This window comes from Urocitellus parryii, chromosome 8 (assembly GCF_045843805.1).
Source record: "Urocitellus parryii isolate mUroPar1 chromosome 8, mUroPar1.hap1, whole genome shotgun sequence".
In the NCBI taxonomy this organism is placed as follows: domain Eukaryota; kingdom Metazoa; phylum Chordata; class Mammalia; order Rodentia; family Sciuridae; genus Urocitellus; species Urocitellus parryii.
The window spans coordinates 45,468,876-45,489,461 of record NC_135538.1 but is presented as its reverse complement, the minus strand read 5'-3'; the positions used below and the strand labels follow the sequence as shown (position 1 = coordinate 45,489,461).

At 35.6% G+C, this 20,586-nt stretch overlaps 1 protein-coding gene across 3 annotated transcripts in view; it reads right to left on the bottom strand.

Annotated features, from left to right (window-relative positions):
• The window catches only part of Ros1 (ROS proto-oncogene 1, receptor tyrosine kinase), a 129,584-nt gene that overhangs the window by 50,380 nt on the left and 58,618 nt on the right, over positions 1-20,586 (bottom strand). Inside the window, exons 19-27 of one of the 3 annotated variants that reach the window (XM_077801670.1) lie at positions 17,758-17,975; positions 17,274-17,434; positions 16,758-16,902; positions 14,348-14,610; positions 12,087-12,150; positions 11,604-11,806; positions 9,442-9,644; positions 8,291-8,577; positions 5,536-5,715 (exon numbers count right to left, since the gene is read on the bottom strand). In XM_077801670.1, the coding sequence (XP_077657796.1) occupies positions 5,536-5,715; positions 8,291-8,577; positions 9,442-9,644; positions 11,604-11,806; positions 12,087-12,150; positions 14,348-14,610; positions 16,758-16,902; positions 17,274-17,434; positions 17,758-17,975 (1,724 nt within the window). The remainder of the gene's footprint in view (positions 1-5,535; positions 5,716-8,290; positions 8,578-9,441; positions 9,645-11,603; positions 11,807-12,086; positions 12,151-14,347; positions 14,611-16,757; positions 16,903-17,273; positions 17,435-17,757; positions 17,976-20,586) is intronic. The other 2 variants (XM_026394086.2, XM_026394085.2) reach the window with 2 other exon arrangements.

Here is a 20,586-nt window from a genome sequence, read left to right as displayed (position 1 = left end):
TTAATTTCTGCAATTTTTATTTATTTCTAATGTTTAAATTGGTCCTATTTTTCATTTTCCTAGTTACTCTTCAAATGAGATATGTTGATTTGTGAGTTCTGGGTTTGGTTGTTTGTTGTTTTTTCCTTCTGTGCGAAGTATTTATGTTATTTTCTGTAGTGCTGGTTAGGAGTCATGCATTCTTTTAGTTTCTGTTTATCTTGGAAGATTTTTATTCCATCTTTGATTTTGAAGGATAGCTTTGATGGTTATAACAATGTTGAGTTCTTTGGGGGCTTGGAACACATTATTCCTATCCTACTAGATTTTAGAGTTTGTGCTGAGAAATCAAAAGTGATTTTGATTGTCTTGTTTCTAAAAGTGAACTGACATTTTTCTCTTGAGGCTTTTAAAAATTCTATCCTTGTCTGTTTGTGAGGCATTTTAGTTATAATGTGTCATGGAGTGTTTTTTTTTATTTTATTTTGTCTATTTGGAGTTCTAAATGCATCTGTATCTATATGTCCACTTCATTACCAAGGTTTAGAAATTTTATTATTTCCCTGAAGAGATTATCTCTGCCTTAGCCTGCATCTCACAACACTCTTCAATTATTTTCTTTTCTTTAGTACTGCCTGAATGTTCAAGACCTGCTCCAAGAACTTGTGTCTTCAGCATGGTCTAGTCTACTAGAGAGACTTTCAACTGAACACTTAATTTGATTTATTATTCCTTTTATCTCCAAAGTCTCTGTTTGGTTCTTTTTAAATATCTATATCTCCTTATTGAATTTATCTTTTAAATCCTGAACTGACTCCTTAATTCATTCAGTTGTTCTCTGTGTGTTCTTGGACATCACTGATCATTTTTATAATAATTCATCTGAATTAATTATCTGATATTTTATCCACTTCAATATCTTTGGAGTCAATTGTTGGTGAATTATGAACTTTTGGGAGGTGTCATGCTATCTTGTTTTTTCATCTTTCTTGTATTCCTTTATTGGGTTTTAGGTATCTGTTGAGATGGCGTTCTCTTTCACTCTTGTGTGTATGCTTTTTTAGGACATAATCTTCTTTTGCAAAAGTATTCTAAAATTATCTAGATTAAAACCCCTCATGCATGTGTCATCCAGATCTTTTAGTTAATTCTGTTTTTGCTATAGGATTGAATGGCCACAAGTAGAACCTACTTGGGGCCTGATTGTTAGTCTGGGTTTTTTGTCTTGTTTATTCTTTGTATTAAACTATCAGTGAAGTCTGAGTGTGGTTAATTTGTGTGTGGGGTAAGGTGCATTGTCACTTGACTGAGTTTATTTCAGCAGTAGAGTCTCTACTCTGTGAACTTGTAGTGTCTCTGTAGATTCCCAGAACTTCAAGATACAGGGGAAAACAAACAATAGCAACAACCAAATGTCCTGTGCCTACATCTATAACATTAATTACCACAAAAACAGAAATGGTAAGGTCAGCAATTGCCAATAGCAAAAATAATAAATAGCTATGAAATAATCTGGCCTTAAAGTAAACAACAAGTGTCAACTATGTGATGCATAGTACTAATAAATGCATCCACATGAATGGTGGGGACAGGAGTTATATAAATCAAATAATTCTAAAAGGTAAAAATACTGTTCATTAAAAGAAAAGAAAATGTTATGGGAAGGTAAAAGAAAGTTTAGAATGTTCAAATGTAAACTGAGAGAATACAGAAGAGATGTAGCAAGTGGTGGACATAAATTAGAAGAAAGAGGAAAACTAGAACAAAGTAAAAAGAAAGAGGAAGCAAAAATAAGAGAATTTTACTGTCAGCAAGAGAAGAACAGAGAGAAAGAGAGGCAAACAAAAACAAAGCAAAACAAAAATAAGAAAACAAAAAGCCATAATCCTCAAAAGTCAAGGAAAAATAACATTTAAAAAATGCTAAAAATGAGGAAAAAATTTAAAAATACATATAGGTATATATATCTACAAACCAAGTAGCACAGCAACACACACACACACACGAGCAACAGTAGGAAAAAGAAAAGAAAAATATTCTTAAAGAAAAATGAAAGAAATGTCTTCATTGAGGTGTTAACAAGGATGGATGGTCGCTGCTTGTACCCAATTGTCCTTCTTTCCATTTCTTCTTGGATTATGCACTAAGGAAGGGGAAGCACAAGGGCTAGAGAATGTTGATTTCTTCCTCTCTTTGTGTTGGAGCCTAAAAACTGAAATTGGTTGAAATAGCTTTCAGCTTCCCCTTCTCACCAGGGTAAGAATGGAATGGGAAGTACTATTGCTTGGAGTTTTGTCAAGACAGACCAGATCAATGGACTCCCCGGGTGGGATTGCTGGGGAGTTCTAAGATGGGAATTCTGGTGGCTGAGGCTTACCTCAACTCAGGCTTTAGGGACTTTATTGAGTGATAGCTGTTCTGGAGAGATTAGATCAACACACCCCTAAGGAAAAGGAGATGAAGATCTCTGCTCAGAGTCTGGATCTCAGGAACCTCCAAGAATTCTACTCACTGGGCAGGGGAGACAACTCTCCACAGGTCTTACACACCCTGCTGCCCAAGAATACAACTTTCTCAGGCTTACACCAGGAGTGTATTCACACTGGCTTGTTCCGTTTCTAGATCCTCTTCAGCTGGTCATAACAGCCACCAGACTGGAGGAAAAGCAGGTTGTACTCCCCTCTGTTTTTCTGCCTTGAATTCCCACCCACACCCCAAGTACAATCTCTGTCCCTGTTTTAATCATGTTCTGCTAGGCAGACCCTAGGCCCCATCACAGGAGCTTCTCAGGACAGTAGATTTGCTAGGATCTCCCAGGTTTCTGCAGCGGCAAGCTGCAGTGTGGCCTCCTCAAGATGCTCCTGCCTCAGCTCTCCACTTTCCAGTTAAGAAACACAGAGAACTTCACCAACACTTAACCATGCGGCCTCTGGATCAGCTAAGTGCAGGCTGATTTTCTGATCTACTTTTTTTTTTTTTTTTTACAATAGGTTTGTCTATTGTGTTTCTCTCTGTTTATATGGCTCCTCCCCTCTGTGGTGAACCAGCATTGCCTCTGCTGCCTCAGTTGGTTTGTCTCTGATGTACGCTTTCTTGTTCTTCATGTAATGCATCTGAATTTGTGAGTCTCTAAATCTGTCTGATATTGAATTTCAGTGAATTCCCTCTTTCACCCACCTTGATGAGAAACAATATCCCCACTGCTTGAATTCCAAACCACAGAGCAACTGGAAATGCAGTCTTCCTCTAATCTGCCCTCTTGAACGGCTCTGTTTTGAGGGTTTCTATTGAGAGCTCTTCAAACTCAGAGTTGCTTTCCTCAGCACCCTGTCCAGTCAATTAATAAGTCCTTCAAAGACATTCTTCACTTCTGTTAACAGTATTTTTATTTTTATCTCTGGCATTTCTTTTTTTTTTTCTTAGAATTTCCATCTTTTTGTTTACAATGACCATCTGCTCTTGTAACTGACTATTTTGTTCATTAAAACTATTAGCATTTTAATTATAGCTTTTTAAATTCACAGTCTGATAACTCCAACATCCCTGCCATCTGAGTTTCATTCTGACTCTCACTGTATCTTCAATCTGTATTTTATGCCTTTTAATTTTTTTTCTTGATAGTAAGACTTGATGTACTGTGTAAAATAAATTGCTATAAGTAGACTTTTAGTAATGTGATTTTTGAGGGAGTAGAGATGGCTTTTCAATGTCCTAGATTAGGTTTCAGACTTTGATTTGGTGCCTCTGGACTGTGGGCTATACGAGTTCTTCTTAGTCCATACTCTTAAACGAAATTGCATGGCTAGAGTGGGCTGAATTGAGTACTTCCATTTTCCAAGGTAAATTATATTCTGATAAAAACCCAGAATGTTAGACTGTGGCTAAATAGTTCCTCTTAAGAGCCAAGCTTGTTAAGAAGAATAGAATGCTCTAGTGTATTTTGAAACAATTCCTTTTCCCTTCCCCCTGCTGGCAACACAAGGAGATGTGCTAAGATCTTCACTGTGAGAACCAGGTCAAGTTCCTAGAGAGAAAACTCAGAATAAGTGTGGGAGCTCCCCCAACTAAATGCCCCTGGAGTTTTTAACTCTCAGAGCAATCCATGAAATATCTAGCAATTCATCAGTTCTAGTTCAGAATTCCTTACCCTTGGCACTAGTTCCCACAAGGTTTTTTGCTTTTGGATTTTTTCCTCCAGTAAATTGCAATTCTCTACTTTTACCATCTTTCTTTCCAGTTTGAGGGGCTGAGACCTCATTTTTCTTATAAATCTAAAAAGAGTTGAGTCTTCCATTTGCTTTTTACTTACTGAAACTGGTTGAAATGGCTTTCAGCTTCCCTTTTCACCAGTATAAGGTAGAATGGAATAGGAAGTACTATTGATTGGAGTTTTATTCAGACAGACCAGATCAATGGACTTCTACGGTGGGAGTCTTTTTACTCACTATTAGGGAAGAATGGTACCTTTCAAGCTTCTAAAATGCTGGGTCAGAAACCATAAGTCCCATAAACATTTTAAATCTCTTAGTATTCTTATAGTAAAAAGTGAATTATTTCACCAAAATATGAAGTAAGCCTATTTATTAATTCTTACATTTTTTCAACTTACATATTTTAAAACAATATATTTAAGCACAGGAAGGTTATTTCATTCATTTTTGTTACTCTCTAAGAGAGATTAATGCTTAATTGAGAAAGACACCTGAACCTTAATGGCGAGAAGAATTTGATAAAAAAAACTCAAATTGCTTAAGATTTGAAAGTCACCGGAGATGATGCAATGCAGTTTTTGTTTCTGTTTGTTGGTTTTCAGCTTTTTTAAAGTTTACTTTTACTCCCAGTAGAAAATATTCAGTTCTGCTTTAATATGATACATACATTCCTATAAATAATTCCATAAATTCAAAGAGGTCATGGGAAAAGTAGGACTAGAGGAACACACTAAAAATTTCATCAGTGACAACTTAAAAAAAAAAGATAAAAAGTTGGGGTTACAGCTCAATGGTAGAGCACTTGCCTAGCATGCATGAGGCCCTGGATTTAATTCCTAGCAGAATAGAAAAGGAGAGAAAGAAAAAAGGGAGGAGAAAGAGAGAAAGAGAGAGAGAGAGGAACTTAAGTAAAAATGGCAACACCAATTTACACATATTAAATGGCACTATATAGTACCCCAACATATTAGCACATAACACTTCAATATATAATGCATACTACATCATACTACAACAAATATAGCACTTTACCTTGAAAAATAACTGGGACTCTATGAAATGCTTTTACACACCACTGGGAAGCTGAAAATATCAGTAAAGTAGAAAAAAGACAGAAATAAGAGAAATTTTGTGACTGAAAAGAGAAAAAAACAGAGACAATTCAAGTCACAGGTTTCCCACATCTAAAGTTGACTCTGCAACCCAAGCTGTGCAAACACACAGAGGTAATTTGTGACCAGGGCAAACCTAAAGACTGATAGGCTTGGAACACAGTTGACAGCATAACAAAGTGACCAGAAGGACAGCGCTAGAGGAGGAGACAAGCTGATTGTGACTTTCTTACCTGGAAAAGGCTGCATAACTGAACTGTAAGCCAAGATACATTTACTCCTTTGGGCCTCCACCTGGGAGAGGATGGCCCCAGTTCTTTTCTTTGCTTGATAAATCTGGGTGTTTTCTTTTGTTGTGATGATCCAATATATAAATTCCCCACCCACAGTTAGGCTAGCCAGTGTCTTTTCTGCTGAATAAAAACATAAAGAACAAATCATACATCTTTAGTTTTCTACTCTAAACTTTTCCTGTTAAGTGCTAAGTTTTGAGTCTTTCTATTTCTCAATATTAAAAAAAATACTTTTATACTACTTGGCTAAATGACGTATTCTCTCATTTTAGCTCCACATAAAGTCAATAAATAAGGTAAATGCTATTATTATCAGCTTCATTTTGTGAAAATGTATACTGAGATTTGTAGGACTTAAATAATATACTCAGGGCCATAGTTAATTAAGATCAGAGCCAGGATTTAAAACCATTTATGCTACTCCAAGTCGAACAATAGCAATCTGTAACAGTAATAGGCCCAAGGCTCAGTGCTTTATTCAATGTTTTTATCCATAGTTTGGAATGAATGCATGATAAACATATTAAAGATATTTGCAGATAATACACAATTATCACTGTCACCAGTAGGTTCAGTTACTACCTTGAAATTCTAAAGTATCACAACAGCATCAGGAAATGAATTGAAATGTAGTAGAAACAAACATAAAATCCTAAATTCAAGTTTAAAATAAACCCTATAAATTAACAAATAAAAGAGACCTGGTTTACTAACAGTTTATGTGGAAAAAAAAACTATCAGTTTTTTAAACAGTAGAAAACTCAAAGATTTGATGCTACTTTTATCTTCAGTAAGAAGACCTAGGTAGTCAGAGTCCCCCTGCACTGATCGGGACATGTTAAAAGGACAACATATTATTATGGGGGTGACATTTAATTAACTGGAGTTAAACAACAGGAAGATAACTAAGGCAAAGAAAATCCTAGAAGCTACGTCACTGAAGAGTAGTTATAGATACATACATTTTTCTTCTAAAGAAAATGTTTAGAATGGACTATGACACCATCTCTACATAGTTAAATGGCAATCAAGTAAAAAGTGACTAATTTATTTTTTATAAATTTATAGATTAAAATCAGTGAAGAAATGGAGGGGCTTTCTTTCAACATGACAGCTAAATAATCTCTAAAGGCATCTAATTTTCTAATTTTAAGATTATGGATTCTAATCATGAATTTATGAAAGACTCTTCTTTATCTATATGATAAGGGCTCACTGGATAATCCTCGTGTATCTGATTTTAGAGAAAAGATTTTTCTGACACTTATTAAAATAAGACACACATTTTTAAGACTAGCACAATATTGTAATAGAGAAGACAGATGTTGCAATACAACAAAGATAGGTAGGGATTTATAGCCAACTAGAACGAGGGAGTTAGTGGGTGGAAAATTACTGAGGAGACATCAAGGGTAAGAAGATTCTTGATACACTAGCCTAACAGGATTCTTGCTAAAGATCAGCCAGGGCCTATATATCAAGAGTAGGGATGAAGAACTTGATCAGATATCAAGAGTAGGGTTTTCTCTAAACTAATTTGGTAGGATTTTTGCTAAAGGTGGACTTGCTAAACTACGGACATGTAAGGTCAAGGTAGAGGTGTGGGAAAAAAAGTGCTCAAAGTAGTGTAACTCCTTTGATCAAAGAAAGAGTCTGTCACAAAAAGCAGAGACAAGAGGAGAAATTCAAAACATCATCTCTACTTTTAATCCTACCGAGAGTATATAGAATTGTTTCTAAAAGACTCCGGGAGACATGTCTATAAAACCAAATGTACAATAACAACCCCCACCACACACACACGTTTTTAATGTCAAAACTTAACTTTATATTCCAGCATTACCCGAGAGAACTTTTCGGTGACAATGGAAAGGTATTATGCCCACATTGTCCAGTAGAGTGGCCACTAACCATTTCTGGCTTTTGAAGCACTTGAAATGTGGGTAGTAGAACTAAGGGAGTAAATAGTTAGTTTCTTAAATTTTAATTCATTTAAATTTAAATCATCACATGTCACCTGTGATTTTATATATCTCTTCATTGTCCAATATTTCTATATTGGACAATGAAGAGAAGACTGTTAACAGCATATGGGCTAGAGTCTATTTTTTTCTGATGGAGTTACTCCTAATTAGGAGACTTCCCAAATCATTTTAGACTTTCAAACATTTCCTCTGTAAGTCTGAATTTCAACAGATAGATGCCACATATTGACAGACTCATACTGAAAGTGGAATCAAAGAGGAAATAGAATAGGGTGCTGGTAAGACCATCACTGTTGTAGTTGGCCCTGTTTTGACTTCTCTATTAACTGTGACCCTGAAACTTCCTTTCTCAGCCTAAGTTTTCTCATCTGTAAAATGAAGATACCAGTTCCTACCTCACCTAAGAATTAGAAGATTAAATGGGGCATGCATTTAGTAGCATGCTTAGAATATATAGTTAAGTTTGTTAAATTTTAAGTCTATTGTTAATTACAGATCTTTTTAAAACACTGATTTAGAAAATTATGTGAACGCCTACATACAATTTGCCTGTATACAACTTGATTTGAATTCTACAACAGTTGGCATAATCCAGAGCAAATATCATAAGCATATTCCTTTAAGTATATGTGGAATTCAAGCCCTTCTTAATGGGACAGGAGGAGTTGCTGCTACTGGTGAAGCTCTATGTGCACACGTCAGCATATTACCAAGCATGGCAGGCACCATGACAATTCTCCAACACTGACATCCTTCCAGATCCATGGCCCAGATCTCTTGCCCTTTAGCAAAGTATATTCGTGGCTTCTCTAGTTCAGAGGTATCAATAGTCATCACTCCACTTAACTCAAATTCAGTCACATTACAGGAACATTGACTTCTTCCATTTTGTTTGTTTGTGGCTGCAGGTTGCAGAATGCGGTGCAAGGTGTGATTGATAATACTGTAGTAGAACATCTGAGAGCCCAAATCGGAAACTTCTGTCCAATACAAGCGACTACAGAAGGGAAAAAAAAGTCCCTCCAACTTAATAAGCAAAGTATATCATTTCAAATAGTAGATTCTAATGAAGATCAACCATTTGTATAATTGGAGGACAAATGCAGCCTTAGGAGAGAGCATGTCCAAGAGTCTAATAATGTTATGAGCTGGGGAAGACACAAGAAGTCCAACTCATACCATTTTCCAATGATTTTTCAACTAGTGTATTTACAACTAAAGCCTTGGTGCATAATTAACTTAGATACTTATAGTCTGAGTGACTTACATATCATTAATGGCTGTAAATTTTCTAATTTTTCATTATACCCATCTCCATTATTTTCTTCATTTGTTCCTATTCTTAACACCAGTATCCTGGTGAACAATCTGGTTTCAGAATAGCTTAAACTTATTAGGGAACAAATAAAAATATGTCTTTCCAGCCTGATAAATTGCTATTCAGTTGCTGAGTAGAGACCTTAAAATTCATTTGATGAAGACATTAATTAAGCCAAGATGGCTGAGCCCAGGGTAGCTTTCACTATGCAACACCTGTTGTACACCTGTTCCTTATCATCTATCACTGTCTCAGTCCTCTTTTTGTCCTTACCAACTTATGATATTATTAGATCCATTAGTACAAAACTCTACTATTGGTTTCCTCCTGGTAATTAGCCTAATTTTAGGTTAGTCAAATTTTCTGTATGGATTAAAATTACATATTTGTGGTTATGAGCTCATATGCAAAATTAGGGACTCTAAGTTAATATAGGGAACCAAAAATGCTAAACATCTCGTTTTCTAATATTAAGCCAAAAAACATTACATTAAATATGTTGACATTGGTTTCATCACAACAGAAAAAGATAGGATAACATACCTTAAAAGAGGAGATACAGAAAAAGAAATTATTGTTGAATTCCTTTTGCAAATCTTCAGCTCCCTGGGATACTTCACCTTGTGTTCAAGATCCACGTCAAATATTTGGATTCCATCTTGTGATTCTTTCACAAAGTAGAGATGTCTTGAAATCCAGTCAATTGTGATAACTGTGATATCAGAAACCAGTGCATCTCGGAAAAGCTTAAAGTTAGGTAAAGAACACAGCCAAAAAGATATTGTTAATTTTTTTAATGTGAAGACTTTTCTGTAATTATCCATATCACTTATTTACTGCACTTCTCCTTTGTCATCCAAAGCCTCAATAATTCTGGATTGTGTAGCATTGTAACATGAGCCATCCTCTTATATTGTGTATTTTTCGTAGGTAATTTCAACTATCTTAACTTCAACTACTATCCACAGACCAATGCTAAAAATTCACATTTTCAGCCAAAATCCCTTACCAATTCAAATATCAAACTACCTACTGAACAGCTCTACATGGATGACCCCATAAAACAGAATTTATTGCCATACCCCAAAATCTCCTTTTCTCTTACCCTTTATATATTTATGGATTTCCAATATTCACCCGAGGAACCAAATAGGACAAACGTGGTTCCCCTTCACTTTTTTTTTCCCCTCACAAATCTATACACAGTGAACTAATCTTACTTAAAATATCTCCCAATGTGTCTCCACCTTTCTCAATTCACTGCCTGGCTAACTCAAGCCCAACTTTTCCTGCCTGGATTTCTGAGATTCCTTCCTAATTGTCTCAGTTTTACCTCTCCAAGTCATGACATACACTGCTGACAAAGAGGTCTTTCTAAAATATAACTTGACCAAGTTTATGACCCATGAAATTTCTTTGATGGCTTCTTGCTGGCTGCCAGCTTGATACCAGACTCTTTAGCATGGTAAAGGGGGTTCATAATGCTTGGGCTCCTGCCTACCTCTCCAGCTTTGCCGCCTGTTTACTTTCCCTCCACTGTCATCCCCTACCTGCATGTTCCTTCTATTTGTAGCTTCTGGGCATGCTCCTTGGAATGCCTTGGCACTTGCTTCTCTCTCTGCTTTTCTCTACCTTCCCTTGGCTCATCTTCCTTGTGCCCAACATGTTTTTCCATTCTACCCACACCACCACCACCACCACCTCAGCCTGGATTGACGCTCATTTCTGTGATTCTTGTATATTCTGATCACAACCTACCAGTTACACTAGTCTGATTTCTATATTAGCTAATTATTTAGAGAATGCCTACCACATTCCAGGCATTGTGCTGTGTTTTAATAGATTCTCTCATTTAATCTTCATGGGAACCCTATGATGAAGCACTATTTAATCACAGAAGTTAAATAACTTGTTGTTAGTCACAGAATGGAGCCAGAAATAAATTCTGGCTAATCAGATCCCAAAACTTGCCCTCTTAATTACTATGTAGCAATGGCTTCCTGATGTCAGACTAATACTAGACCAGTTTTGTTAGGAGCAAAGCCTGTAATTTTTTTAATCCCTCCCTATAGTTTGGATCTGGAATGTCACCCAAAAACCCATGCATTAAAGACTTGGTCCCAATTCACAGTGCCATTGGGAACTAATGGAATCTTTATGAAAGAAAGGGGGACTAGTAGCAGTTCTTTAGGTCACTGGGAGAGCATGCTCTCAAAAGGGATTGTGGGACCCTAGTCTCTTCCTCATTATTTCTTTTGGCCAGGAGGTGAGCTGACTTTGATCTACCACATACACTCCAACATGATGTGCTGCCTCACCACAGGTCCAAAAGCAGGGGTTTGGAGGGGAATGTTGTGGAGAGGGCAAATGACCATGGACTGAAATATCCAAAACGTGAGCCAAAATAGGTCTTTTGACTTTATCAGTTGATTATCTCAAGTATTCGTTCCCGTTTCGGAAAGCTAATACACTTCTCTATCCTCAGATTCTAACATAACACCTTAAACACAGTAACCAAAAATTAATCCTGAATGACATTTGCCCAAATCTATAGTCTTTGTAGCTAAATAATTATACAGTATCTGTCCTTTTCAGTCACTCTAATCCTAGTAGCTCAACCATTGGCCATTTATTTTAATTATAAGGTAATATGATATGTAAATAGTCCACTTCCTTCATTTCAAAAGAATTACAGAGCAATGTACTTCAGAGCTGGAACGATTCTGCAAATTCAGGAGGAAGAGTGAGTCTCCTTGAACATAATAACCCATCTCGTTATCGGCTGTGTAGCCTACGGCACTGATGTTTCCTTCTGCTGAAAATGTCCACACAACTTGATTTTGATCCATATCTAAAAGCACTAGCTTGTTGCCAAGAAGAGTTATGAGGTATGGAAATGGGTTGATTTCTGAAAATGAAAACCAAATAGATATCATGTATGAGAAAATCAGATCAGCAAAGTCTCTTGAGCCAGTAATTTTTAAATCCACTGGCCTCTTTTGGGTTCATCTAATAGTTTCAACGAAAACTTTTAAGCCTTCTAACTCTAGATTCTTCAAAGATATTTTGGTGATGAGAAAATTGATTATTTTATTTCACCTCAACTTCAGAGTTGCTGTTCATATCTCTAAAGACATCCATGGGGTAAGGGTGCTTTAAATTGTTACACAGATTTAGATAACAAATACCTGATGTATAAGACTTTACTATGTCAGAAAATGGTCCAGGTCCTTTAGATGTGAAAACTCGAACCTAAAGGAAAGAAAAGGAAACAAATGGATACATTCAATAGTGTTGTCTGTGGGAATAAATAACTTCTGAGACTGACAAATTATTGAATGTCTTATTTTCACTCCTGATACACGATATCAATAATTTCAAATAGCTGCTTAAGCCTAAGTATATGGCAATAAAGAAATATATTGTCCCATACTTACGTTGCTGGGTTTTTTATTTCTTAGTTTTTTGTCTTGTTTTGTTTGGGGGTATAGAAAAGTTCAAAAAATAGCATAATTTCTATTGCAAAGAAAGAAAAAGAAAAACTAATTTCTGAAAACATCTGCAAATTTAATGTACAGCATGAGTGGTGATGGAAGTGTAGATCAATATGATTCTGATCGTCATTACACAACATAGACACATATCAAATCATCACATTATACACCTTGAATATGTACAATCTTTTCTTGTCATTTGGACTTTATAAAATAACTAAGAGATCTCAGCTAATTCCAAGATTAGGTTACATAGAACACAACAGAAATAAAACTATACAAATTATGATAAATTTCTACTTATCTTAAATTCAATAGCTAAAAGTATCACATAACTAAATTTACTATATTTTTAAAAGGACACTTATAAAAGAAAACAATTAAACTTATATTAAAAAATAATTATGCATTTCAAACCATTTTCATATATATTATCTCTTTTGAGGGGGATATTGAATACCAGGAATTGAACCCAGGACAACATCCTCACCCCTTTTTTATATTTTTATTTAGAGACAGGGTCTCACTGAGTTGCTTAGGGCCCCACTAAGTTGCTGATACTGGCTTTGAACTTGTGATCCTCCTGCCTCAGCCTCCGCAGCTGCTGGGATAATAGGCATGCACCACCATGCCCAGCTATTATCTTTTTTGATCCTCACAACTACTAGGAGTAGAAACTGGACCTGGATTATAATTAAAGTAATTCATCTAATAATGAAAAATGTAAAAAGAGGCATAACAACCAAATCGTCCAAAGTTTGCATAATTTTCTTTCCGTTGTTTCACTCCACATCCTGACAGTCAAATTTTTATTGAGTAACAAATCATCACCATTTTCAGAACTTGTATATGTGCTATCTCAATCACAGAACTTTGAATTGCCTTTATTATATGTCTAGCATTAAATACACTTTATTATGCTCTGCATATTAACATTTGTATGATTTATAATGGTACATTTGTATATAGCAGTCTTAACTTTTTACACAGAACAGTGTTAAATGAAACTCATTCATATCCATGCATACATATCACTTTGCATGTTTTATGGTGACTGAAATTTGAAACTGTCTACATATAGACAGATATACTTAGCCAGAATATTTATTTAACTAGAATAAATTAAATAATATTAATTATCTTTAATATTTTTATTAGTATATGTAAGCCTAATTATCAAAATAATTATTAAATTAGAATTTTATTAAAAGAAAAAAATCCATAGGAAACTCAAATCTTGAAAACATCATTTCTCCAAAAAAGAAATGGAAATTAACTCTAAATATGTATAATTGTCACAAGTATAGTAATTAATGAAGATATGAAAATCATCAAGACTCCTATCGTAAGTGAAAAGTTATTTCATATTAAATATTTAAATTATCAAAATGCAATGACAATAGATTTTTTTTCTTAACTGATGTTCTTCTTCTGCTCTGTCAATAGACAAGTGGTAACTGTGAGATACCAACTATGCAGAACCTCAGCTTTTATTTTTATTGGCATTTACCAAGTCAGGGCATCTAGATGGTTCACAGGGGTGTTTTGATATGGTTATAAAGGAGTCTATGAGTTGAATTATGGTATATCACCTCCTAGTCATGCAACTTTGATAATTGATACTCATGGGGTTTTTCTTCACAGTATGAGATCAAATGAGATTAAGAATATAAGAATACAATCATGGTACCATTGACAAATATTGCTTTATTCTGAATCTGAAAAGTACCCTTAATGCCAGAAAGTTGCTGAGATGTTCTTTACCCAAGCTGTTTTCTCCTTCCTGTGCATTTTTGCTGCCCACTTGACCCCTCTGATCACAGTGCATTTCAAGTTATTACAGAGTAGGAATTCTCAACTTATGCTCTGCATATTAACATCTGTATGATTTATAATGGTACATTTGTATATATTAACCCTCTGTGGCACTAGGTAAGACTCCCATATTTTAGTACCTGGAAAGCAACAATGTACCCAGGACTCATGCCCTCCAGTCGAAAGGACATCACTGAAGGAATGACATTGACGGCAATCCATTGTTTAAATGTATTGTTCAAGTCACTTTGGTTGGATATATGATAAAAAATTTCAAATCTTGTTAACACACCATTTTCATGCTTAGGTTTATTCCACCTAAATTCTATCACAACTTCATTCTTATTGAGGTGTTTTCCACTTGGTAATATAAATATTCTGGGGTTCTCTGGTGCTGATGGAACTGAAAAACAGAGGCATAGATAGGGCAGAAAAGAATACAAGGCTTTAACCACTCATAATCAGGGTATGCATATCTTAGCAGTAAGTATTTCTCTTCTCAGGTAGTTGAGGTACATGTCTCTCATTCTTAAAGATCTTCAGGAGAAAAAATTCTATAGATTTCTTCAGGAATATATATATCCTGATGTTTCAGCAAGTCTTACTAACAGGAACGGCTTCCTGTGTCCAACTTAAATTCCTCCTACTACCACTTAAGCATATTTTTTCTCATCTGTGCCCTGTGTAGATCGAAAATGACTGGTTCTCCTTACAAAATACAACACTCACTCTCATCCTCATAGAGCAATTTAGCTGGAGGTAGAAAAGTCAGTCATCAGAAAGGGAGACAGTAACTTTAAACAGGCTTCAGCCAGCTCAGGGTATAAAATACAGTATATTAGGGATCCTCTCACCCTAAACTCCCCAGGAGGCAGAAAGTTTTGGAGAAAGCTGATAACATCCCAAGGATATGACCTGGTTGCTAGAAGCAAACCAAGAAGTTCAATCTCTTAGTTCTTTAATCAAGAGAAATTCCTCTGCCTGATTTCTAAGTCCTTCTACCATAGACATCCCCTTCTTTCTCAAGACTCCTCCACGAGTTTCCACATCTGCCCCAATTCCAATGGCATTGCTCCTTAATGTTCACCACTAACACCATCAACCCCAGCCATACTGTGTTTCTCATATGGGGGGCCTCTTCTTTCTCCATCTCTCAGAACCCAGCTGAAGTTTCCGATACCCAAAGACCTTCCATGGTCATATCAGTCCATGTCCTTCTACCTCTTCTAAAAATATCTGAGGCAGCTTGAAATGCATGAAGGTTTCACAATGTTGTCTACTCACTTACAACATTTCTACTCAGTTTTCACTGTCCTATTGCTATTATGCTAGCAGTGCATGTGTTTATCACCACACCATCTTATGAGCTCTGTCAGAGAAAGCATCTTTTCTTATTCCTTATTCCTACACCAAATCTGGTGTAGGACTGGCACAAGTAAGTCCTTAATAACGTTGGTCAATTTGAATAATGTATTGCTACACTGTAAATATCCTGAAGGTGAGAATCAAATCCTATCTTCTTTTTTATTGCCCCCAATATCCAGCAGATGCTGAGCCTGTCCCCCTATGGGATCCCTTGATGGATGCAATGAAGTTCATTTCCACAGAACAGTGCCACCAAATTTGATATTCCAAGACAAGAACAAGTCCAAGGTGCACTATGTTTCTGTTCTGAGACTCATGGATAAATATTGTTGAACGAATTGTAACAGTAAAAAAATGCAATGGTTAATGGATATCTATGTTTATTGAGCTCTTGCCACCTGCCAGGTCCTAGGTTAGGAAGTATATGTAAATTAAATTCATATGAAGTTATTATTTGCCAACATTTGCAAAAGTGATTGAATGGAGACTTGCTGAAACTGGAATATAAATTCTGAATTAGGTCCCAGCCCCTCCCATGGGCAATTACTAGGCTTCCATTTCATATAGATTATAGAATAATCTATAACACCTGTCCTATGCACCTTAGAGCTGTGTGAGGATCAGATGAAATGATCTTTCTGACACATAATGGTTATATAATAAACTTTTAATAAAGGAATTATACATATGAATGTGATTTATACACTTTAAAGTGGCATATACATGCAAAGATATGGCTAGTATTCTTTTGGATACATTTGCAAAAGACAAAAAAAACCATAATATTTAGGCATAAGTTATTCACCCATAAAACATTCTGAGTTACCATGTTTATGAACACCTGCCTTCCAAGAAATTATCTCTGCTTTTAAATGTTCATTTTCCTAAGGAAAATTTTCAGAAATTGGCTGAAACAATTTGTGGTTGGTTTTGCATCTTGTGCATCACTACAACAAAGTGAAACAATCTTTAAGAAATCTTTGAAATTTACTTCTTCTGGAATAAACTATGCAGATTTATTTAATAATGCTACTCTAATCTCCAAATATTTATTGGAAGGGTAGTGAATCTAAACATATCTACAAAACTGAAAGTTATTTTAAAATATTATTAACTACCCATTCCAAACAATGGGAACTGAGATTCTGCCTTTTTTTTTTTAAAGAGAGATTTTTACCCCTATACCTGTTTCAGGTGCTCGAAGTAATAGAGATGTTTTGAGGCCCTTTCCCCAGTAGGTATAAGGAGTGACAGAAATATTAAATAAGGCATAGGGCTCCAGCCCTTCCACAGTAAATACAGGTAAAGGATGTTGTTCACTAGCCAGGAACTAAAATAAAACACACAAAAAAACATTTTTTCAGGGGAAAAATTAGAAAATTTTTCATTCCTAATTAACTAAAATCTCAAAACTTCAGTTGACATGTGAAGTCAACACTTGCAATTTTGGAAATGTTCATTTTAGTAAATCCTATATTTTACTATATATTCCAATTAAAGTGTATCCAACATAACAGTTAACACAAAGTGAGCAGAGAATGGCTATAAACCAGTGCTCTCAGGAATAACCCCAATAACCAAATGATAAGGAAGCAACAGGAAATGGGCTTAATTGACAAAGTACATATCAGTTTGCATAGGGGCTGATGCTGATGGTACAGACTCTTTGGAAAATTGAACTTACTAGAACCAACACCATACCTTTGAATGAGCACTGAATTCCACACTGTAGAAGACGATGCCCCAATCCAAAGGAGGCGGTGCTTTCCATAAGATTTGAAAATTTGAAGCATTTCCTTCAATCCTAAATGAAGACCCTTGAACAGAATCTGGGATAACCTTCGGGGTAGAAGAAAAGTTCCCTTTGGGATGGAGAAAGAAAGGAAGGGAGAAAGGATTTAAGATTATCAATCTATATAGAATCATGGAAAATCAATAGAAATTACTATTCATTAGAACTAAAACAAAATTTTTTCTTTAATAAATCTGAAAACTATCTTTTTTGTGACTTTTTCAGACTGAAAAATTTGGGTTCAAATTAAACGGACTACAAATAAACCAACAGAAATTAACTCATATCTTTCTCCTCTTACAACATAATTCTTAAGAGAAATTCCCAACCTAAATGTTCATTTAACAGAAGGTATGGGGATAAAGGGTACACAGAAATAATAAAATAAAGTACCTGGCAGAGGCTTGAGAGATGTCTGAATAATTGTGAACTGATTAAATTTAGCTGGCTCTGAAACAGACACACTAGTTCTCTGACCTATTTCCTGAGCTGTGATAATCCTAAAGCCATTGATCCAGAAGAGTCGACCACTATAGTACATGAGTGCATTCTGGGAAATTTCAGAAGTACTCCAGGCGGCAAATTCTGTGATGATGACATCCTCAGTCCTGCTGAAAGAATGCAAATTAGTGCATGCATCTGCAGTAGAGGAAGAGCTGGTACATGCAAGTACTCATGAAAATATGTGATAAATACATGTGTATAGGAAAATACAGGGGACATAGTTTGCAACAATAATTGGCATTGCTTTTACTTCCCTATTAAAGAGATTTTTTGCATTTTTCTTAAAGTAACACACATAAGCCAATTTTTCTAGGTTTTTTCTTGTTAATGTGATATTGCATTAGCAGGATCATTTACACAGTTGCAGCTTTTGACAAATGCTTGTGATATTGGTGATGCTCTACATCAAAGGTGCAACTTGAATTCCCATAACTTTATTATCACAGAGATCACATCTTTGGTTTATTCCATGTACTCCTACAACATTTGCATTAACAAAAGAAAGACATGAGGCAAGGTACTGATAGGACTAGAAAATACGGATTTAAAAAAAAAAAAAGTGGAACCAGTAAAAACGAATGCATCAAGGATAAACTTGCCATCTGTACAAAAGGCTCAAAAAGCACTGACAGATGTGAGGCAGAGGATTTTGAGACCAAACAAGAACAATGCAATAGACCAGTGCTATAGATAGTACAAGCTAGATTTCAGCTATAATTTTACCTAAAAGAAAACAAAGGAAAGCCTATTATGTCTGAGAGATTTGTAAAGAAAAAAAAAAGGAGATTACCAAAGACCAAGAATTTTCAGGAATTTATCCAGAATTGACAAGAATAACAGTTCCTGACTGTGGTAGCCATGGGAACTCCAGTCCATACAGACACAGAATAGCTCTGCATGTCACAAACTTTGCCAAGACCCTGTGTGGTCATTCTTCCTGTCTATCCATCAGCTTCACTCAAGAAACCACTTCATATCTAATCTGGTTCACATGACACCAAGCAGGAGTAGCCTACATGCCCTCATGATTACACCCATTCCTGAATATAACCATGTCCCACTGTGGATTAACAAATTTGCAGTGTAGCCAATACTTCAAAGCCAAACAGAACTGTGTGGAATCCCCAGTTCAACCAATTATTAGATATGCAACTTCAGGCAAATAATTTAAACTCTCATTTGACCATGTATAAAATGTAGATATAATAATACCAAAAATTCTATATATGGAAGAAAATGATCTCATTTTATCATGACTTTCTCAAGAAATAAAAAGACAGATTAAAACAATTCTATGACCCTCACCACCCCATCATGAACACACATGCCCAACAAGATGAACAGTGAAAACCAATTCAGAAGGCACTGTCCATTGAATGGCTTCTGCTCATTGATTCAGACCTCTCCCCTACTCTTAGTCATCTTATTTACTTGTCAGTCATTAGCCGGTGTGATCCTTCTGTTTTGTGAACATTTTTTCCTGTTCACAAATATCTGTTTCTTCAGTGATGGTTATCGGCTTCTATGGTTTAGTCAAAACACTCCTTTTCCAAATAAAGAATTCAAAGAGACTATTGTTCGACTTGTTTGTAGATTTTTTTCTCAATGAGAGAGAAGTTAATAATGACTTCTACTTTAAAAATCTGTATGGTTGTTTATAAACTTATGCCTGTTGCCTAGTATTCCATGTAAACTATCTCAGAGATTCTCAGTGTTTGGGAGTGGTGAATTGATTTTTAAAAAATGATTGTGTAAATCATTTTAAAGTGTTGACATTCTCCTCTACAAAGTTATAAAATATGGCGTTTGAAATCAAAATAATTTTTTAATTTTTTTTGAGAATTTCACAATTTATCCTTGAGAAAACAAAATTACCTTGGAACATCATAGCTGGGAACTGTGAATCTTATGATGAAGATGTATATTCACAATATCATTCTTATGGTCCTTTTTCTGGCAAGACACTATTTTTCCAATCCTACAGAGGTGTGAAGGCTTTGGATTTGCACCCCTTTGTCCAATTTTACATTTTATTTTGTTGACCTTCTAGAAGAGATATACAAAACCGAATTCCAGGTGGAAGGACACTCACCAAGCAGTATGCACTTGGTCTGAGAAAGCTTCTGGACCACCCACAGGGCTGCTGCAGCCTTCAGGGGGAAGGTGTTTAGTCAGCCTGGCTCTCAGGTTTTGTTATATGTTTCAGCATTGTTAAAACAGTCCCTAGGATAGAGAATTTTCCTGCAGGACAAGACCAAATCCCTTAGTTCACTGACTTGGATTGTTCCTTACTTCCAGGTGAAGACGCCTCCCTCATGTGAAATTCTCCTACATATCTGGGTTAGCCCCAAAAATTCTTAATATCTAAAGTTTTGCATAACTTTAACACAATTACCTTACTTTCAGGAGGTCAGTACCCCAAACGCTTCATTCCTTAACAAGTTAACTTGAATCAAAACTTAGCTAAAAATAAAATCACAACATAGCATTTGCACCATAAAGCCTTCCATAAAGCATAAGATGTATGAGGCAAGTGTTCTACTGAGAGTTGGTTCATTCAATAAATGTTGTGTGTATTTAGTTCTATATTAGCCATTAGGAATACAGTGGTAAATAAGACAAATACAATCGCTGCATTTATAGAATATTCAGCCCTGATGAATAGGCTAATAATTTTCAAATAACTACATCATTGAATGGATTGTAAGAGAAAAATTA